A 24,000-nucleotide genomic window follows, 5' to 3' on the forward strand; every position below is an offset into this window, starting at 1 on the left:
CACACACACACAACCCCTAATCATCTGCACACACACACACAGCCCCTCATCATCTGTACACACACACACAGCCCCTCATCATCTGTACACACACACAGCCCCTCATCATCTGTACACACACACACACACAGCCCCTCATCATCTGTACACACACACACAGCCCCTCATCATCTGTACACACACACAGCCCCTCATCATCTGTACACACACACACAGCCCCTCATCATCTGTACACACACACACAGCCCCTCATCATCTGTACACACACACACAGCCCCTCATCATCTGTACACACACACACAGCCCATCATCATCTGTACACACACAGCCCATCATCATCTGTACACACACAGCCCATCATCATCTGTACACACACAGCCCATCATCATCTGTACACACACAGCCCCTCATCATCTGTACACACACACAACCCCTCACCATCTGTACACACACACAACCCCTCACCATCTGTACACACACACAACCCCTCACCATCTGTACACACACACAACCCCTCACCATCTGCACACACACAGCCCCTCATCATCTGTACACACACACAGCCCCTCATCATCTGTACACACACACAGCCCCTCATCATCTGTACACACACACAGCCCCTCATCATCTGCACACACACAGCCCCTCATCATCTGCACACACACAGCCCCTCATCATCTGTACACACACAGCCCCTCATCATCTGTACACACACAGCCCCTCACCATCTGTACACACACAGCCCCTCACCATCTGTACACACACAGCCCCTCACCATCTGTACACACACAGCCCCTCATCATCTGCACACACACAGCCCCTCATCATCTGCACACACACAGCCCCTCATCATCTGCACACACACACACACACACACACACACAACCCCTCACCATCTGTGCAGACACAGCCCCTCACCATCTGTGCAGACACAGCCCCTCACCATCTGTGCAGACACAGCCCCTCACCATCTGTGCAGACACAGCCCCTCACCATCTGTGCACACACACAGCCCCTCACCATCTGTGCACACACAGCCCCTCACCATCTGTGCACACACAGCCCCTCACCATCTGCGCACACACACAGCCCCTCATCATCTGTACACACACACAGCCCCTCATCATCTGTACACACACACAGCCCCTCATCATCTGTACACACACACAGGCCCTCATCATCTGTACACACACACAGCCCCTCATCATCTGTACACACACACAGCCCCTCATCATCTGTACACACACACAGCCCCTCACCATCTGCACACACACAGCCCCTCACCATCTGCACACACACAGCCCCTCACCATCTGCACACACACAGCCCCTCATCATCTGCACACACACAGCCTCTCATCATCTGCACACACACACACACAACCCCTAATCATCTGCACACACACACAACCCCTAATCATCTGCACACACACACAGCCCCTCATCATCTGTACACACACACAGCCCCTCATCATCTGTACACACACACAGCCCCTCATCATCTGTACACACACACAGCGCCTCATCATCTGTACACACACACAGCCCCTCACCATCTGTACACACAACCCCTAATCATCTGCACACACACACAGCCCCTCATCATCTGTACACACACACACAGCCCCTCATCATCTGTACACACACAGCCCCTCATCATCTGCACACACACAGCCCCTCATCATCTGCACACACACAGCCCCTCATCATCTGCACACACACAGCCCCTCATCATCTGTACACACACAGCCCCTCACCATCTGTACACACACAGCCCCTCACCATCTGTACACACACACAGCCCCTCACCATCTGTACACACACACAGCCCCTCATCATCTGTACACACACACAGCCCCTCACCATCTGTGCAGACACAGCCCCTCATCATCTGCATACATAGTACATACAGCCCCTCACCATATGTGCACACACAGCCCCTCACCATCTGATCTGCATATACACAGCCCCTTCACCAGCATCTCTACACACAGCCCCTTCACGTAGCCCTGCCCCTCAGCACTCGCCCCGCCGCATCGGCATGCTGAAGAGTGCACCCTTCCCATCTGGATACCCCTGTGGCATTTGGAATATGGCGCGGACCGACAGCCAATTATAAGCGCCAGTGGCCAAATGTAAACAGACTTACATCCACTCCCAGTGCCGCTAGGTGCCTTATTGTTGACTCGGCAGGTAGGGGGTGTTTCTGGGTCCTCGGTAACCCCCCCCCTGCGTGTGCGCCTGCAGAGGGAGAATGTGAGACATTTTTCATAAAATGGGAGTGATGGTATGGTTATACAGATTCCAAATTCCGTCTTGTGGCCATTTATGTAATGAAATGCCAGGATTATAGTTCTGCCAGTGCTGTTAGCTCTGTAGTGACAAATCTCCAAGGCTTTTGCTGATTGTGTTCTGTATACATGACTTTCATGAGATAAAAGGGTCATTTGCATTCTTCAGTCCTAGCTGTTATGCAATTATTTGTGACTCTTGTGGAGAAAACAATGATCTCAGACCCACTTAATGCCTTACTTTGGCAGAATTAGCATTTCATGGTGTCCCTGATACAGAAGCCATCTTATTTTTAGCTACATAATGTGACTGAAAGCATATTTTTGTAAAAGGAAATATGAAATGTTTCTCTTAGCTTTCTCTTTAATATATATGAAAATGCCACCTTCTCTATGGGTGCTTACAGAGGTGTTACATGGAATTCTTACCCCAAACTAGCTGTACACACGTTCAGATAAAGTGAACGATTTAAACGATAACAATAAGGATCTTATAGTTATCGTTCAAATCGTACACTTTAATGGCCCTGCAAACAACCAAATAATGGTCGATGCGCAGGCACGAATGGTCATTATTGACCCTCGTTCGTCGCCCGGGAAAACCAGCATACATGGTCAATTTCGTCCATGTTAGCCTGTTTACTATAGGGACCCACGATCGTTAATCGCGGGTCGTTATAGGTTAATGCATGTGTTGGATGTACCATAACAATCATCCAACACTTGTAGAACGATCAGATAACGATCGTTATCATTCTTATCGTCGTGCAGTCGTCCCGTGTGTACGCACCTTAAGACTTTTGTGTGCTGATAATGTAAAAGTTACATAAGCAGGGATAGAACTTTCATAACTGTCGTCTCCTCTTATGTAATGTTTGCTGTGCTATTTTATAATGAGTGGATTCATCTTTTCTCCCCGTCTTTTATTCTCTGTAAATTATGCTTGTCAGGTTAACTTTGCAGCATGATGTTCAGGAGTAATAATAGTAATTATATGCCTTCTAAAGATTTTGACCTTCTATCCAGCTTGAGTGCTACTTCTGAAAGTCATGGAATAGTAGACTACATATTTTTATTCCTTCTGAAGGTTCCAGGTTCGTTCTCCTACATTCTTTCAGAAGAGTCGGGATCAGAACTGGTACATCTCCCAGCTGGAGGCAGCCCAGACCAGCTATGTGCAACAAATAAACAACCTGAAGGAAGTAAGTTACTAGTTTTTCTGCAGTGTTATGTTTCTTTGTGGTAACATAATACGTTTTGTCAGCATGTGTGGGAATGTATGGTTTTGGTGTACTTATTGTACTAATATACGGTGTAAATAAACCATTCTTCTAATTTGCATTGTACTGTATGTTAGCCAAATAATATTACTAGGTGAATCAAGTCACACATAGGGAGGTCTTCAGTTTAGCACGATAATTTTTCAGGGGATGAAAAGCAGGATTTTTGCTGTTTCTTTTTCTTTTTTTTTTTTTTCTTTTAGCTTCGGGTAATTCAATTAGAGCCTGTTTTTTCCCCACGTAAAATTCTGTTCTCGGCTGAAAACACATAGCAATTCAGCAGTGTTGAATGGCCCCAGGAAGGAGTTCCCGTAGCTGTTCAATTGACCGCGGTGTTAAGTTTTACGTTGGAGAATGCCGGTTACTGTGCCTTAAGCTAGGTGTTTAGTCACTCTGACATGCATTCTCTGACTAAAGTGCCGGCTGTGGGGCTGTTAGCGCCGCGATAAGCTGGAAAGCAGCATCGTGTCCGGCACTGTCAGATTTTTGCTCTCACCTCAGGAGGGTGCAAGCAGAAATCCTTTAGTCTGACTTAACAGCGCGTCAATTGAATAGCTCCAGGATCTGCCTGAATTGAATAGCCCAACCTAGAATCCATGATAAGTTCGCGGACCTATGTGTTTTTGCTGGAGGCTTCCAGAAAACAGGCTAATTATCTATGATTTTGTTTTCAGAGTCTGCTGTGGTCCCAAAAGAAATCCCCAATGCGGCCGTGCTTTGGGGCTAATTGGATAGCCCCTGAGGATCAATTAGCGTGCGGTAATTTACTGCTGCTAATGGAGTTCCCCGCCATAGTATGCATTTAGTTTGTCCAAGTTTTCTTTGAGCCATGGGAGAATATCGGTCTCAGGCCACCCCTAGGTACAATATTAATGGCTGTCCCAACCCCACAGTTTATTATTTTCAATAGTGGGTTACAAGCACTAATATTGCCGGTGTAATGGGGTTGTGAGTGAGGTTGTTTTGGAACTATCATTGATGGAATCAGTATGGGATGCCGGCAGTCGAGATCCCGGTTGTCAGAATTCCGATACCGAACCCTCTCCCAACCCTAACCCTCCCTCTTTGATGCCTTACCCTAACCTTCCCCCCCCCCTAGTGCCTGAACCTAACCTTCCCCTTAGTGCCGCACCCTAACCCTCCCCCCCACCCCACTACCTTCGGTATCTCGGCGGTCAGGAGGATAGCGCTGAGATTGTGGTAGGTGTTGGGATTCTGGCGCAGGTAATATCAGTGCCAGCATCGCGGCCACCAAGATATTGACTGTATTCCATTATTGACAATGATAAAATAAGCTGTCGGTCTGAAATTTTCTAGTAACTACAAAATAGTTCTACTGTACAATACCTTACAGTGCACACCTTGAGTGGAGTGTGTATGATTCACACACCCGTTGAATTTGCAACCCAGAAATGCCTTTTATAACTTGGCAGGCATCTGCCTGCTATTGGCCAGACCCCAGGCCCGGACACACGCCACTTGGTCCATCCTTTTTCAGGAACTAGAATATATGTCGGCTGTTCTGTATCATATGCCAACTTGAGTGGAGTGTGGACAGCTGCTAATGTGCAGTTTGCACTCAATATGGTGCAAGGTATGTTACAGTCGAAAAATATTTTGTAGTTACTGGGAAATTTTGTAACATGATTTTCAAACATAAAAGTATATATAGAGTCCGGTAGAGGTGCGGCACTCAGCGGTTAATAACGCACAACTCCATGGTTAGGAATAGCGATGTTTCAGTGTATTTCACTTTAGTCAGGATATTTTTTGGCTCTCTGTGAGCCGAGGGCAACGGCTGTAGGTATTATACATTAATTGGAATGCCGGACCAAGATATCAGTTTGTTCCTTTAATCTGATCTCTTCTGTCTATGTTCTACAGAGACTTGCTATTGAACTGTCAAGGAACCAGAAATCTAGAGGTATATCTTCACCAGACAGTCATCTAAGCCCACAGAATGATGAAAGCTCTGATGCCAGGGCCAAAAAGGCAGAAGTAAATCTTGAGAGCATTACTTCTTTATCTACTCCAAGAGAGGCTGAGGAGGATGAGGACAAAATCCTTCATGATGTGTTTAATGTAAGTGTCTCCTCATTCACTTAACATCTATTCTTTAAGGAAGAACTAGAAAGTGCACTAACATAGAGTTCAAAGTATTAGATTAATGTTATGTTATGACAGAAACTGATGTGTTTTTATTATAAATCTGATCATTACATATGAATTTGAAAAACATAAAATAAAGGAAAAGTTTAAAGGTATATAGTACAACACAAGTTAGCATCTAATATAACCGAAGTATCAATATTCATTTTAGTTTGCTTCAAGAAAGTCTTGCACCATTTCTTAACCACATTGAAGGTGGTTGTTTGGTAAAATATATGAGAGCTCTCACTATTTCAGTCCTCTTCTTAAAAGTAGACTACTATTGTATTGATACAGAGCAAATGGCAAGATGACAGACGCAAGCAACAGAGGATGTTTTTTCGCTTAATGTGTTATGAAGACTTAAGCTTTAGAAAATAATAGATTACAATAACATTTTGATCAATGGTGATCCTGTCCGGATAATGCTGTAGCATTTATACGTCTTAGCCACTGGCACATGTGGTGCAAACGGGTCAGGAGTTCAGGTCGAAGTTATGATCGGGAGAGAAGGGTTCCCCTTTCAAACCAACAGGAAAGCCCTGTATCTGGTGCATTAATGCTATTTGAATGACATTCCAGCGACACATTTAGTCAGCTCTGCAGAGTATCACAGCATCGTGTAAGTGACCATCGGTTAATTGAAGTATCAAAATCCTGGCACTTGATGATTTGTCCTGGTCATTCAGAGGCGGTTGGAGGATGCAAGCGGTCGCTCAGAAACTGGGCGGCCACTTGCATCCTGACCGGCCGCCTCTGTTTCGGTCGTTAGGCTGTGGGTTTACACCCGCAGCTCTAACGACCGCTAGGGTGATGGTTGCGATGATCTTAGACCATCGCGACCATCGGGGCTTAAGACGAGACCCTAGGGTAGGGTCTCACTTGTCGTAAGCCCCGGAGAGCTTCTGGCTCTGTCAGAGCCGGAAGCTCTCCACTGACATCACTAGTGATGTCAGTGGGGCCTCCCCCAAACGGCAGGCGTTCCCATGGGAACGCCTGCCGTTTGGGCTGCCACCCCCCCGGCTGCCCCCCCCCCCAATCAACATCGACAGCTCGTCCCCTTTGGAAAGAGACCCGCTACGACCGGCGCTGTCGGTCGTAGCGGGTCTCACGCATGCGCACGAAGGAGCCGGCTCCCTCGCGCGCATGCGCACTGGACAAACATCGAGGCGGCCGTGCGGTCGTAGACCTTACGGCTGCCTCTGAATAAAGCCCTGAGTTCTTAGATAAAAATGACCCAGCAATGGTTATTTCTTCTGAGAAAAATGTAGGCATCAGGCATGTGTAGGGAGACTCTTGTACATTTTTATGGCTCTATTGTGGAGAGTGTTCTGACCTGCAGTATGTTATTGTTGTGTGGTAAGGGAACGGCCAACTGCCAAGTGAAGATCCTTGGAGAGGGTGCTTCAGGACTGGGAGGAGTGCATGATTGTACTGAAGTTACCAAGTGTCCAAAAAATCTTTTTGAAGAGGATTTTAAGGATGGCTCAGAGAATACTTACTGATATTAATATGTTGCTCTCAAATAAAGTGCCTCAATATTATAAAAAATTGTTTTTCCCAGCTGTTAAAAATTGGTTGAATAATAATAGTGCACTGAGCTGGTGTGTTTTTTTTAGGTAAATTGTATTGTTTTATGATTGAAGATGACTTGCTTATGTGTTTCATTGGCAATTCATGTATGTGAACTTGTTAATGACAATAAACCTATTTATTGATTGACGGGCTATCAGCTATTGTTAGAAAGAGTGAGCTCAAAAAATAGTTTGGCTGCTGAGACAATAAATCATTTTGTATTCTGTCATACTGAGAGATCATCAACTTGCAATTCCCAGTGACTCTACAGAAATGTATTCCTAGAAACACTAAAAAGACATTACACACTCTACCTCTTCGTTTAATCCAAATTCTATTTAGTTTTCAGTGAGAAAAGGCAAATAAGTTTTGCTTAGATTGTGCATGTTTGGTGCACACTTTTTTTTACTAGTTATCCTGTTGTACAGTCTTTCCCTAGATTATCTCTTTGTATGAATTGGTACTAAAGGAAAGGACAGATCCAGACAATGCTTTTGAACTTCATAATGATTTTAAGGCCTTAAGCCATTCACCCAGGGGAATTTTTTGTTTTCCAGCTGTGAACACTACAGTTACACCATTCTGTGAAAGGGCCACAGTAATTATTCTTCCAGGCACAGTTTCTGTGCCTGGAAGAATAAGTGATCTTCCTCAAAGAGCCAATTTTTCACTCTTCTGTTTGGCATTTATGCCAGGCTAAGCAGACCCTGAAGTCGCTAAAACACATTGGGGGAGATTTATGAAGCCCAGAAGCGGTATCAGCGCACGTTATGTACCGCTTCTTAAACAAGAACCAGTTTTTTATGTGTGTTATGAAAACTTTTTTATAAATAAATAACGTTATACAATTGTGTTTGCAGTTTGAGTGTGATATGGTCCACCAAAGCGCAGTTTAAACTAATATATTAGTTGTTTTTTCATTCCTCTAAAAGTAATAGTTAGAAAAACAAAATACTACCATGGTGGGTAACAAACAAAAACTTGACAAAAGGCAGGTAGTTTGCAGATTACAAATGCATTGTTACTACAAGAGCTGCCAGAAAGCAATGATGGGGTGCACCTTGTGTATATCTAATAGTACAAGGTCAGTAGCAAGAAGATATAGCAACTTTGACCTCAAACGTAAAGGAGATGGAAGCAACATACAAGAGCTTTTTACATTTTCAATAAAGAGCTGTTGTCACCATGTCTTAAGCTGGGTATACATTAACGATATATTGAACAATTTGCCCGATTCAGACTGAGTGTGTATGCGCGCTCCCGTATCGTCGTCTGATCCATCTTCTGATCACCCCTACATTCTGCTCAATCTGAGGATCTCATTAACGATTTTTCGCAAATCGTGCAATTTGTACACACTATCGGACGACCAGGCTATATGTTAACCTCATATAGTTAACGACCAAACGACTCACAATATATCGTTTGGAAGATTGCACAGTGTGTATGCGCTATATATATCGTTTATCCTGGAGTTCAAGGGATATCGGAACTAGCATTGCGTTGTTTGCTGATTTTCAAATGTGTACCCAGCTTTGGTCCGCTCAGACAAAGTTGCTTGTGTATTCTATATTAACCAGCAGGGGGCATGATGAGAAAAGTATGCCAGATCATTTAGCAGAGACAAGCAATATGAGGTCCTGTTTTTATATTAGTATTTTTGGTACGTGTGTACTTTACGGACTCATTGCAGAGAGAACCAAAGTGTCCTACACTCATTATTATCAAGCATGGTAATGTCTAAATCCCCTTCATGGAGAGAATCCTGTCCAGTGTCATTCCCAGTGTCCGGCGTCATTCCTTACCATTCAAGTGGGCATAGAGGGGGAATATAACCTTGTGGGGAGCGTAGCAAGCCACTGAGCCCGAAGCGTGGCGAGTGCAGCGAGCCCGCGAGGGGATAATTTTCTTCTTTAGGTGGGGACAACTTTCGGTACTTGTGTATGTAAAATACACAAGTACCATTTTAAAACATTCATTGGGTTCTCTCTGCAATGAGACCAAACCAATGGGTATGAACCAAAAGAATGGGTATGAACATTCAAATATTCTTGAGATTGTAAAAGGGTGTGGTCTTCTGCAAGTAGACAGAGAATGTCAGTGTGACCAAGATATTTTGCCAGGTTCACAGACAAAAAAGAAGAAACTGTATTATGCCTTTTCATTAGTGGCAAATAAGTCTGGGTTATTTGTTTCCACCCATACTTATGAAAGTACTAAAGAAAATGGTTCTTTCCTTCTATAGCCATGCAGGGAATTTTTTTCACAGGCATTGCAACTCTTGGTGAAAAATCCATGATTCCTTCCACTTCACCCAGGTCCAGACCAAGGAGTTCATTGAGAGCCGCTCGCAAGCGGCCACTTGTTCGTTCGCGGCCGATGGTTAGCGACCGCGCATGCGTACGCTTCGTTCTGTGCGTGCGCGAACTACTCGGAGCGATCGGAATCCGCTCGCTCGCACAGCAAAGACAGCCCAGTGTAATGAGTGACGGTAGAGGCCGTTTGTGGGTGGTAACGGGCAGGACTCTAATAACGGGGGAGTGGAGGTGCGAACGCAGGCGTGCCTGAGTGTTTCCACGCCGTTTCAGAGGCGTGTGTAATTAACAGCCAGCGTTATAGTAAACGTCACATGCCTGTTTTTTACACTGAAGTCCTCGCAGTGCTTGCGGTAGGGTAAGGCAACCACAAGCGATGTGATCGCTTCTGATGGTCCTCGATGTACCAATGTTTTAATACACTTCCTGGAGATGACGTGTGCTAGTGGGCGTCTCTACATAAGCTAAAGGGCGTCTATAGAGACAAAGTGATCACTCGCCAAAACAAAGTGGGTGTGTCTGTCTTTCTGAGCGAGCGCTTGCCATGCCGTCACTTAGCTGAATTTGCATATGCTGGGTGCGAGCGATCGCATCTAGCGAGCAGGTCTGAATCAGGTCCCAAATCCAGAAAGGTCAGATATACCGTCCAAACCCAAGATATTGGAAACTGATGGCATGTCTTTTGAGTGGAGACTCTTAAAACACCAGGAATTTTTCAGGAAAAGTAATTTCTACTCAAGGAAACCATCTACAAACAAATTATGCTAGATAATTTGGGATTTGCTTAAGAGGTTGTGCACTGAAAGGATGATAGGGCCATGCAATCTTAGTTCAATACTAGACTTTCTTCAAGACGGTCTTGATAATGGATTGTCAGTATGTATTCTCAAAGGAGCACTGCTGCATAAAATGCTTGCTGCTAATGAATATGGGAGATTTTTATAAGCATCAAAGACCATATTTGTCTGTTTCCCACCTTTAGCACAATGGGACTAGAGAGTTTAGTGTTAGATGCTCTCGATGAATGTAGACTTTGTAGAGGCTCTTCAGTTGATGTAGATATGGTGCCCATCCTAAGCCAAGTTCATCTTTGGCATCACCCCATCTGTATGCTGCCATGGTGGAATAGGACTCCCTTATGGCAGTTTCCTGTAAAATCTAAATTCAATTATTACTAATACGTTATGCTAACTTTATTGTACAATTTTGGGAGAATGAAATGACATAGAAACCAAGGAGATGTCCTATATACTCTCCAGGTATTTCTTCTTTCCTGTCCCAACTCTGAAAGAGTGATGGTTTAGCCCCATTGTGTATGCTGACATGGAGTCAAGGAAATCAGATTTAAAGATAATCTCCAGTTTCCTACCCTGGATAGATGCAGTCAATTTATTTTTTTCTTCAAGAGCTATTTTCATCTTCCTGGTTGTGGAAAACAAATGGCCCCATTCCTTGTGGGTACCAGGCTACCATCTCTGAAGCAGCACATCCCCAAGCTGTAAATAGTTTTCACTACAAGCTAGGACCTGGGAGCAAGAAAGGGTAGGATCTTTTGTTCTGCTCTTTAGGTGGACCCCCTAGATGTTCCCAGTCATCCTCCCTTCAAACCAGAGGCTTTGATTATTCAAGGCCTGTTGGGTACTGCTGTCATCTGGGTGTTACAGAACTACCTACGTGTGATAAGTCTTCAGGGCGTGTTTGAGAGCACTTCACTTACAACAACCACATTTCCGTAGAGCCAGTCATGCTTGAATGCCACCAGGACCTAGGTTTCAGGCAGTGTAGTCTTATCACAAAAGGGTAATAGTAAGGGTGAGGCACAGATCAGGTCATTATTAGCTAGAAAGTACTATACCAAGAAGAAATAACAGTCGTTTCAGTTCGAGTTTGGGGCAGGCTGCAGATAAGAAAGATCCATAAACTATCCGAGGTAGAGCTGGGAGGATATAGGACTGAGTGGCTTATGAAGAGCAAGCATTCTGTCACGTGACTTCCTGCGGTAACACTGCTAATAGCACAGCCTGTCTGCTGTAATATAGCTATTAGCACGGCGTGCCTGCTGTAATGCAGCAAATTGCACAGCCTATAGTAGCTGCTGACAGCTTAGCCTCCTTGCATGCTAAAACTGCACAGTTTTTTTGTCTGCATAACACAGTGTAGCAAGTTATTCTCCATTCTAGCATATTTTCACTGCACAATGAGCATTGCCACTGCTATATTACATCTACCAGATGTCATCCCTTGCATGTTGTTCTGGTATACTCCTGGTATATTGCTGGTATACTTTACTATGCAGGGCATTTATTACCAGCTATTACATCCTATTGCACATTAGAATTTGCATAATTTTACTTGACATCGATCTTTGTATATTACTTCTTGCTTCACATTATCCCTGGCTTATTGCATTCTACTGGGCAATATTTTAGTTCTTGCTAAGTATTATCACTGGCATATTATACTGCCCATTATTACAGTGAACGTTATATCTTGTTTGGCTTTATCATTGTTATATACAGTAATAACTTACTGGTGTAATATTAGTGACCTATTGTAACTTGTTGATGTAATATTACTGACATACAGAGCATCTGGAAATTACTCACAGCGCTTCACTTTTTCCACCTTTTTTTTGTTACAGTCCTATGCCAAAATGGAATAAATTCATTTTTTTCCTCAAAATTCTACACACAATACCCCATAATGACAACGTGTAAAAAGTTTTTTTGAGATTTTTGCAAATTTAATAAAAAAAAACAAAACTAAGAAATCACATGTACATAAGTATTCACAGTCTTTGCTATAAAGCTCAAAATTGAGCTCAGGTGCATCCTGTTTCCACTGATCATCCTTGATGTTCTTACAGCTTAATTGGAGTCTATCTGTGGTAAATTCAGTTGTTTGAACATGATTTTGAAAGGCATATACCTGTCTATATAAGGTCCCACACTTGACAGTGCATGTTAGAGCGCAAACCAAGCATGAAGTCCAAGGAACTGTCTGTAGACCGACAGGATTGGGAGATTGTTTTTAACAACACTTTTGCCAGTTCGTCATTTATAGCCACACTGGAAACCCTTTACAAAGTTCTCTCCCGCTGGTATAGATATCCTGTACTTTGTAACCTGTGGGTACATTTTGTGTAAGAGAATTGCTGGAGATGTAATTCTGCTCCCAGTAGTCTCCTCCATATATGGTGGGATTGTCTTTCCCTAGCTTCATTTTGGTTGAATGTTTTTTAGTGCATCAAATCAATCCTCGTAGGGGAAGTCCCTAAAGACCCTGGGTTCTGGCTGTTGAACATTACAACAACTTCCACAGCTTCCCATAAGAATTCTCTATTAAGGCATTTAAATAATGCAGCTAAGGCTGTCATACCAGTCTTATGGAAATCTATCTTCCCTCCGTTAAAGATTGGTTCATGAGATTAGACTACTACATTTTCTAGGGGAAAACCTACTGATTTTACTGCCACTTGGCTCCCATAGTTGGAGTTCAAAGATTCTTTATTATAGGCTAACTATAATGGGTTACACACTTCATCCGTGTCTGCTCCTCTTTAATTCAAATATATCTCAACATGTGATCACTAACAGGTATATCCATTTGTCCCCTCTGATAACAAAATATTAATTCCCTTTATCATCCTTCCTTCCTTTCCCCTCCGCTTGGTATCTCTTCTCTTCTGATTTTCCCTCTCCCGGTATCTTTTTTTTTTTTTTCCTACTTTCTTGCTTTTTTTTTTAATATGCTATTGTTTAATATTGCTGTGACCTATATATACAATAATTTTGTTTGTATTATCCCAAAATGGAATATTTTTTGTTTATTCATATATCTTTTCTATCTGTTTGTATCCCATTTTGATTTGTTTGGTCTTTTTTCAATGAAAAAAAAGTTTGCTTAAAAAAAAACATACTGTTTAACTGTTACTGTGTATGTAAGGGATGCAGTGAGCATCACGATAAGTGGGATGCCATCTGCCGGAATCCCGGCATCGGAATCACGAACACCGGGGCCGAAATCCCGACATGGCTCGGGATGCCGATGTCGGGATCCCGGCAGACTGCATCCCAAAATAAGGACACCGCAAAAAGTAACAGCTGCGGAGGGGAGGAATACTTGGGTTTAGGCACCCTGGGGGTTGTTAGTGTTAGGCTGTGGGAGGGGGGAGTTTACGGTTAGGCTCCGGTCAGGGGAGGTTAGCTTCAGACACCACTTGGGGGGTTTAGAGTTACGCGCTAAGGGGGGGGGAGGGTTAAGTTTAGGCACTTTCCGACTGGGTTAGGGTGCAGGCTAGGGAGGGTTAGTTTTAGGGTACAGGAAAGGAGGGTTAGGGGGTAAATAGAACAGGGGAACAGTACTCACCGTTTCCCTGTCGGGATTTTGAACCTTCGGGATGCCGCTGTCAGTGCACTGACAGCCGGCATCCCGTCCATCGGTATTTCATACTGATTCCGTATATAATAACTTACTGATATTTTAACTCAGACATTTTGTTGTCTATGTAATACTTTTGAAATTAATTGTATTTGTTTAACTTAGTGGATTGTGATGCTGTTTAGCTGACACCAGCCCATTAACTGTGTGTTTTTGTTAGCAGCAGGATCTCTCTGATGGAGATTTGGATGTAGATCTGGTTGGGGATGATGAAGTGAACCATTTAGAGGGCAGCTGTTCCTCTGCTAGCTCCACTGCCACCAGCAACACAGAAGAAAATGATATTGATGAAGAAACTATGTGAGTAGAGAGGCTAGTAGTCACTATATGATAACTGAGTATTTTATGTAGTAATGAAAAGAAGGCCTGTACACCTGCTTGCTTCATCCAGCTTTGAGTACACACTGACTCGCAATCACCTAAACTTTTACTTTAGCATTAATATATTCCATATAATTTTATATTATTGCATAGATAAGTATAAAAATCATTGAACATGTAATATTCAACTATTAGTCTCTAATAAGAAAAAGTTTGCAAACCTAGGCCCGTATTTAATTTGAGCCGAGCCGCGTTAACTTAACGCGGCCCGGACTTAACGCTGGCTTCGCCTGTTTTCCAGGCGTTAAAGTATCGTGCGCATGCCTGCGTATCCCCGTATTCAATTTGAAAGTAGGCGAAAAACGGGACCCGGCGATACTTGGATCGGCGAAAACAAACGGGAAGTTTTGGAAAATAATTGTAGGACCCCCCTAAAGATGTCCAGACCACGGGGATCACTATGGGTACCCCCGTTTTTGCCTGCAGAAGAGATTCAGGGTTTTTGAATAGCCGCGGTCCCGATTTTTTATTTTTTTTGCAACATTTCGTTTTAAGGGGGCATTCCCAAAAGTACTGGCTAATTTTTATAAGCCTGCACCCCTAAACCCCAAATCTAAACTTTATTTCACTTGCTATAGTTAATTAAAAAATATGCCTGTTTTTTAAAAATGACCCTTGACCCCATTTACGAAAAAAATTTGAATTTTCGGGAAATATGCCTGGGACCCCCCTAAAGATGTCCAGACCTGGGGGATCACTATGGGTACCCCTGTTTTTGCCTGCAAAAGAAAGTCTGTTTTTTAAATAGCTTTGCCAGGTCTTTTTCCCTGCCGCGGCTATTAGAAACCCCGACTTCCATCAGTAGTTACAAATGGGGATACCCATAGTGATCCCCCATGTCTACACATCCTTAGGGGGGTCCCTAGAATATATCCCGAAAATTCACGTTTTTTTTTTGTTTTTTTTTAAGCTGTAAAAATTTTTTAATAAAATTTACAAAAAAAATTACACAAGGTCCCCCCCCAAAAGCCAAACCAGCCCCAGGCTTGCCAGCCAGTGGTGGTTTGTAAAAATACGGGGAACAAAATGTGTAGGGTTCCACCGTATCTTAGAAACCAACACCAGGCTGCAGGGACTAGTGCTGGTTTTAAATATAGGGGGCAAAAAAGACGTGGGGTACCCCCTATATTTAAGACCAGCACCAGACCAAACCGACTGGGGTGTAATGCCACAGCCCGGAGACCCAATCACCGGGGCTCCACGTCCAAAGCATTACACCCCAAGTCGGTCAGCGCAAGCTGGTGATCTCGGGGGAGTCGGGGTCCCCCCTCTCCCGAGCACCACAGGCTTACGCTGAAGCCTGGGGCTCATCCCCATACCTCTGGATTGGTGGGTATGGGGGTAATAGGCGGGCCAAATAATGTAACACTATTGTACTTTACAGTGGAACTACAAGTGCCAGCATGCCTGCCATTTTGCACTTGTGGAACTACAAGTGCCAGCAGACATGCGGCACCTGTAATTTCACTGTAAAATAAATAGTTAAAAAAAGACAAAACACACACACAGCGTGACAGTATAACTTTATTACACACACCTACCCATTCACACATACTTATCTATACCAGATGAATCTGTCCCCTTCTCCACATAGAATATCCCATAAACATGGCCCTGCAAAAAAAAAAAATCATTCTCACCTATATCCTTGCGCAGGTCTCCGCAGTAATCCACGTACTTGGCAAAAAAAAAAAACGACTACACGATCCACAGACTAGCTATGAGTATGTGTGTTGCCACACATACTCATAGCTCCCGAATGCCAGCTGACGACCACGGAGCTGGCAGTCCCGAGAGCCAATCAGCGGCCGCGCTGACTGTAGATGGGCTGCTGATTGGCTCCGGCTACTGACAGTTCCCACGTGGTGTGACTGTCAGTAGCCGGAGCCAATCAGCGGCCGCTCTACAGTCAGTTTGGTCTGGTGCTGGTCTTAAATATAGGGAGTACCCCACATCTTTTTTGCCCCCTATATTTAAAACCAGCACTAGTCCCTACACCCTGGTGTTGGTTTCTAAAATACGGTGGGACCCTACACATTTTGTTCCCCGTATTTTTAGAAACCACCACTGGCTGGCAAGCCTGGGGCTGGTTTGGCTTTTGGGGGGGGGGGGACTTTGTCTTTTTTTTTTTTTTGAAAATTTTTACTAATTTTTTTTACAGCTTAAAAAAAACGTGAATTTTCGGGAAATATTCTATGGACCCCCCTAAAGATGTGTAGACATGGGGGATCACTATGGGTACCCCCATTTTTACTACTGAAGGAAGTCGGGGTTTCTGATAGCCGCGGCAGGTGCATAAATGCGACTTTGCATAAGGTGATGCAGAAGAGCATTTAGAAGTTTTTTTTGGACAAAATTACTATGGGCATCAAATTTGGGCTACTTGAAAATGGAGTTCAGCATATTTTAAAGTTGCTAAAGTGACTTTAAAAAATCGTGAAAAACACTCCTGCCGCAAACACCTGCAATCCAAAAAATACTTGGGGCATACTTGGGGACCCCCCCCAGAGTATTATTTTTTAAGTTTGTATCACAACTTTCTTTTTTTATGCCCCCTTTTTCAAAGTAAATTTTTGGGGTGCCCTTAATTTCAATTTTTTTGACACAGATTACCTTTGGGGGACTGTCTGAAGGCTGCACGGGGGTTCCCGAAATGTTGCACCCCAAAACCCCAATTCTGCACTTTTTAACGCCTGCCAATCATAGGCGATACTTTACCGCCTATTACATTGCATTGACTTAACGCCTAGGCGGAAAGTCTTTCAAATTGAATACGGAGGAAAACTAAAACAGGCGATAATGACGTCATCGGTGGTAAATTACCGCGAATCCGGACTTAACGCCTCAAATTGAATACGGCCCCTAGTAAAATTTCCCTTATAACTTAATATATCGCAGTCTTTAATATGACACACTTGCCTCACCCAATTTCCACACACCTAATCTACATGCCAAATAACTCAAAACACAGCCCCAGAAGAAGAAGGCAGAGCATACACTGAATGCCAAAAGTCATAGGATAGCAGTATGTAATGGTAGGTGGTGTCACCGTACTGTAACATCTTGGCAATGCTCAGAGCTGCATTAGGCTGCTAATGGCAAAGCGATGTGCGTTATCTGAGTTCAAATGGGCATGATAGTGGGTGCCCGACTGATGGGACATTCCATTCTGAAGTCGTGCGAACATTCAACATTTTTCTATCTAGGGTGTCACGTGTGTACTGGGAATATCTCATGGAAGGTATTACCACCTACTGTGGACAGAGCAGTGGCTGACCACAGGTGCTTAGTGAACATGAACAGCGGCACCTGGCCACAAATGTCCCTAGTAACAGACGAGCGACACTGGCTCAAATCACATCCACATTCAATCCAGACACGGGATGTACTTTTGAGACCGCCGGTCTCAATCCTGACAGCGGTATTCCGATGCCGGAACAGAGAGGACGCCAGCCCGAACGAAGGTAAGTCCGGCCCTTAGCGTAAGCCGCGCGCGGGGGAGGGTTAGGATTAAGGAGTCTAGCGGGGTTAGGTTTGGGGGATTAGGGTTAGGCACCCCAAGGGGGGGAGGGTTAGGGTTATGCACCCCCATGGAGTGTTTAGGGTTAGGCACTCCCCTAGGAGGGTTAGGTCTAGGGAGTTTAGGGTTAGGCACTCCTGGGGGGAGGTTAGGGTTAGGCACTAGAGGGGAGGTTAGGGTTAGGCACCACTAAGGGAGAGTTAGGGGCTGGACAGGGAAGGGTTAGGGTACTTGCCTACACCAGTAGGGATCTCCTCCTGTCTGGCATCCTGTCGGCTAAACATCCGCCGGTATTTCAATCCCATTCCCCAGACACAATTCCAGCAAGTCAATGCAGCGTTCTTTGCCTTCAATGGGATATAGGACCAGAAGACCAACAAGAGTGCCCCTGTTAACACTATGACACCAGACACCGTGCCTTACCTGGACTCATGGCATCACTAATTGGACCCTGGAGGACTGGGAGCATATGGCATGGTCAGATGAAACACAGTTCCAGTTGTTTCGGGCTGATGGTAGGGTTCGGGTGTGGTGCAGACCCCATGATGCCATGCCAACAGGGCACGGTGCAGGCTTTTAGTGGTTCCATAATGATGTGTGGTGTGTTTGTGACAGGAAACTGCATCCGTGAACACAGCTACTGCAGAGGCATTTAAGGGGCATCCATGGATGCACTTCCCTGACCTCTCAAGCTGGCTAGCCTGAGTAAGCTGGAGCTTACTCTGCTGGCTGGCAGCCCGGCGCTGTCCACTACTACGACCTCTGTCTAAGTGCTGGGATCGCGAATGCATCAGGGGGCGTTATACACCTCCTGCTGCATTTGCAAATTTACAAGGACGGAATTGCAAAGCTGCTTGCGTGCAGCTTTGCAATTCTGTCCCAAGCTGAATCACCCCCACTATACCCTGGCTGAAAGAAACACATGCTTTACCTTTGATATAATTTTGACCTTGTGCTCCTGGCTCTCTCATCACGTCTTCACGACACATGGGAAACAGCAGAAGCTTTGCTCTTGCAATTTTGTTCTTTTCCACACTGGTTCACATTTTGCTGTTTGATTCTGTGCCCAATTCTACTTAATTCAGGTGTCCATTCTACGATATTATATCTTTATCTTGTTTGTCATTTATTTTCAGTTTGAACTATACAGTATACTGTCCTTCATAATATAACATACCTGCATGCATAATATTTTTTTAATTATTCTTAAAATATTTTGCCATGTCAGCTTTTACTGTATGTGCAGGAAATTTATGTTGTATGATATTTGTATCACATTGTATACATTCTAAAATATGCGCTTCACATATTGAATATACTGTACATTTTACAATTAGCACAGACGAGAGGTCTCCATCTCCTAATTAGGTGCTATTGTTTTATTACTTATGGGTATTATATGTCTGTCTTATGTTATGTTTATATTATTGGTTATTATATGTGTAGGAATATGATGTTTTATATGAATATCTGACATTGTATTCAGTACAGACTAATATTCCCCTGTCTGTTTAAAACCCTCACACATTGACACTACCACATTGATAACATTAGCACATATGAGAGAAGTTACCCTCTCTTGCTATTTATTGCCCTTAGATTTTTCTGCACATGCCTCTCTCTCATTTTAGTGCTAAGTTTTATAACTTCGCTTCTAAGCTGCTGTCACTTCCTTCTTGCCCCCACAAGAGTGTATACTACTACTTCTATTGTACTTGTAAGTCCCGTAGCACATCAGCCTGCTGCTACGTCATGCCTCTTGGCTGGTTCCAATGCGCATGACTCTGCAGTCGTTCCCAGTCGGACACCGCTGGAACCAGTACACATCACAGCATCCTGCCAATATATGAAAAAACAATAAATTACAAAGGTGATCTTATAATTTTTTGGGGGACATTACATAATCCAAGGGAGACCACAATCACAACTTTTAACCTTTAATATTCTAAAATGAAATTTTGCGTATACACCTGTAATTGCTTTCTCTCCCTTTCTTTCAGTCGGCAACATTACCTATACACATACTCAGATTTATAGTGAGCGCAGCCCACCCTTTTTTATGTATATTGCCTGCATGTAAGAGAAGGACCTCCTTTTACACAATCCTCTACCCGCAAATAGAGAACAGTCGCCCATTATTTAATATGTATTATTCTTTAACAAGAGCTGCCGCAAGGCCATTGCCATACAACTGTATGGTGACTGTGATATTGATACATGTATGCATGATTTTCTTTACACTTAACTGCTTTAATACATGTTGCTCGATATACAGTATAAAGGTCACACTATGCTGAATCTAGCACAGTTGACATCTACTGAATAGACATCTCCCCCGTAGTCTCATTGAGAGCAGATAGCTAGGGGCAGGCTCAGTGACCACCAGCAATATGCATACTTGTTGAGAAGCAATCAGTTTTTTTTCTTTTCAATATGTTTTGATTCATTTATCAACCATCTCAATGTTGCTAAGTTGTTTCTCATTTACAAGCAGGTCAGGTGAAAATGATGTGGAGTATGGTAGTAATATGGATTTAGAAGAGGGAGAATTGATGGAGGATGCAGCTGCCACGGATGGTGCCTCAGGTAAGACTTCAAACAACATTGCAACATTTAGAGTCTTTACAAGAGGAGATCCTCTGCTAACACATACGACAGACTGTTCCTATTTCAGCTTTTCACACAGAGCAGCATGTGCCTTTTCATCACCTGGGAGTACAGTACTGATTGGACTGGGAGTACAGTACTGATCAATTGCATCCACACATTGGATTACTACCTCCCATGCTGTATATAAATAGAACCTCATGTCTATGACATGTCTGCCTGTTTTCTTGGTATTGTTTGTTGAACTCAAACTTTTAGTCAGTAGGCAGCCAATTCTCTGCTTGCTCTTTGCTCATATACTGTACAATTTTATTATTATTTATTTATTGTTTAAAAACCACATATTCTATCCAAACACAAGTACCTGAGTTGAAGATATAGGCATTTTACACCTGGCGCACTAAAGGGGCCTATCCATTAGCAGATGTATTTCTGAGCGATGAAAGACAAAAGATATCCCTTGAAAATTCCGGTGGCTGTGCCTAACGGTATCTGTCATGTACATGACAGATTTTGGCAAACGACGAACAATGAACGATCTCACATGACATAATTCAGGGAGTGGATTTTTTTTCTCTGCAGCTGCTGCTAATATCTTTTGCCGTTCGGCGTTTACCGCACGATATTGCTAATATCATCAAGCTATATGCGATAATTGACCAACATGTTGGAGAGATGATTGATGCGATTTATAGGCCACGGGAGTGCGCATCTGTCATCGTTCAGGGCCTATCCATTAGCAGATATATTGAACGATATATCGTTCAATCGTTCATTTTATCTGCTACTGGATAGGCCCTTTTACAAATTCAGCAAGTGTAAACGCATGCATACGATGTGAACAGACATTTATAACAAACTCAGCAACTCTGTTACAAAACAAACCACGCAGTGTGGCACTTCAGTACAGAGAAATTAAAAGCTCTGAGGCATAGCAAGCAAATATAGTGTATGTCGTTTCATATATTTATATAAAGTAGAGAGTCTCTACTCAAAATGAAATATTGACATAGTGTTGTGCATAGTTTAACAAAATTTCAAAATACACTGACCCATCTATTTTCTTGGAGGGATTGGCATCAACACAGAGTTCCAATAAAAATGTAATTATTAAATATACCTAGCATTGACCCAAAGATGGAATGGAGTCTTGTGTGGTGGTCATCAGATATTGGGGTACTAATATTTTTTTTTTTCAAATTATCTAAAATATTTTATAAGGGTGTAAGAAGTGTCAATGATAGAGGAACTTTTCCAGTGTTTATGGTAGTTTAATAGATTTGTATAGTTCATTTTTACTCATGGTATTAATGTTTTTATTAATTGATTTAAATATTAAGTTATTTAGTGAAATTGATTAACTGAATTTTTGTACTTAACGTTAAATCTTTGTTTTTGTCAATCTGGGGGCACTGGACCCTGGGTTGCTTGAGGGGACAGTAAGGGCTGGCACTTAATTATACTAGTATAACTTACAGACTAGCTCCTCCCCTCTGCAACCCATTGTCTTTAGTACAACTTCAAAAGTAGCCCTTAACCAAGGGTGAACCACATACTGTAACTTACAAATCAACAAAAAACAACCAACGAACAAAAAAGTGAGCATAAGAGTGGGAATGCAGTGTTTTCCCAGGTGGACTCGGAGAAAAGGATTTAACGGTAAGTACAAAAATCCAGTTTTCACTTTCATTGAAACTGGGTAACACTGGACCATGGGACGTTCAAAAGCCGCCCTTAGGGGTGGGTATTCTCAAGAAAACCTGAACGGAACACTAGCCGACTGAAAATGGCAACCTTGGAGTTGAACATAGGAAAACAAGAAAGTGGTGAACAGAGGACTAAGCCGTGACCAGCATAGCAGCTCCACGAAAAAGCCACAGTTCACATAGAGGGAGCCTAATAGAATCGGAAAGCAACCGCATGGGATCAGCAGGGAACCCACACAGCAAGGAATGAGTGGATTCCAGACACCAAAGGACTACCCACAGAGGAATGAAACCAGCATAACAAAATAATAGAGACTGTGTCCTGCTTGGATGTGTAAACTGCTGTACACCAGCCCTTCACATGTGCAACCCCACTTCTGATCAACATGAGGCCTGGACCTGCTTTCTTTCTAACCTGGTGTCTCTGAGCTCAACCAGAGCCACCATCCTGATGCTGAACAGCATAGTTCAATGGGGGCCAGAACTCCTAGATTGCTAATACTGCAACAACCATAACTGGGATTACCGACTCACACCACAGTGCCAGGCCACAAAGAAAACATAAGCATACAGTGCTAGCCGCTAACAGAAGAAGCTCCAAAAGACAAAATAAATAAAATAATAATCTAAAATACAGTACATCAGCACAGCCCTAATGAAAGCAGCCCAGCTTCCAATGGGTACTTAAAAAAACACTGAAGACCACTGGTTTATTTACTTATTACCAATTATTTATATAGCGCACACATATTCCGCAGCGCTTTACAGAGACTATTTTGCCATTCACATCAGTCCCTGCCCCAGTGGAGCTTACAATCTATGGCCCTCATTCAGAGCCGTACGCTCTGAGCAGAGCGCACGCTCTGAATGAGGGCCGGGCTCCATTTTCATGGAGCGTCCTCCTGGACGCTCGTATAGCTGTGGGTCACCACCCACAGGCTATACGAGCGTGCATTTTGATGGCCGCGATGGTCGTGACCATCGCGACCATCGAAATTGCGAGCCGGAGCCTGCGGTTGAGGTTTTCAACCGCAAGCTCCGGAGTGATTTTGGCTCTATCAGAGCCAAAATCACTCCCACTGACATCACTAGTGATGTTAGTGGGCCGGCTTCTGACGGGAGGCGTTCCCGTGGGAACGCCCCCGTCAGGGAGGCACGCCCCCGGCACGCCCACCAAAGGGGGCGTGCTGTCAATCAACATTGACAGCACGCCCCCTTTGATCGGACACAACGAGCGAAGGAAAGTCCTTCGCTCGTCGTGTCTGGCGCATGCGCACGACGGAGCTCCCTCCGTCGTGCGCATGCTCAGTGCAGACCATCGACCCACTTGCGAGCGGACAGCCGCTCGCGAGTGGGTCTGAATCAGGCCCTATATTCCTTATCACTTACACACTAGGGTTATTTATTTATTTATTTTGTTCGGAACCAATTAACCTACCAGTATATTTTTGGAGTGGGAGGAAACCGGAGTACCCGGAGGAATCCCACGCAAGCACAGGGTGAATATACAAGCTTAACACCGGTAGAGCTGTCATGGGATTCAAACCCACAACCTCAGTTATGTGAGGCAGTAATGCTAACCACCGCACCATCTGTGCTACCTGTTATAGTTTGGGACACTTTTGCTGGATCGCCACTTGGTGACTGCACAGAGCGACTGGCACGCTGAACCAAAAGGGCTAAAACAGCATTTTACTGCGCCATGCAATACTCTCTGGTCTATGCCTAGTTGGCCAAG

The 24,000-nt window shown here is 43.8% G+C and overlaps 1 protein-coding gene across 1 annotated transcript in view; it reads left to right on the plus strand.

The window, feature by feature from the left end:
• The window catches only part of TRIM37 (tripartite motif containing 37), a 211,563-nt gene that overhangs the window by 115,427 nt on the left and 72,136 nt on the right, over positions 1-24,000 (plus strand). The window contains 4 exon segments of the mRNA XM_088449534.1: positions 3,378-3,492; positions 5,455-5,652; positions 14,209-14,348; positions 20,444-20,535. Coding sequence (XP_088305660.1) covers positions 3,378-3,492; positions 5,455-5,652; positions 14,209-14,348; positions 20,444-20,535 — 545 coding nt within the window.

This window comes from Taudactylus pleione, unplaced genomic scaffold (assembly GCF_031769625.1).
Source record: "Taudactylus pleione unplaced genomic scaffold, aTauple2 ptg000487l, whole genome shotgun sequence".
NCBI classification, from domain to species: Eukaryota; Metazoa; Chordata; class Amphibia; order Anura; family Myobatrachidae; genus Taudactylus; species Taudactylus pleione.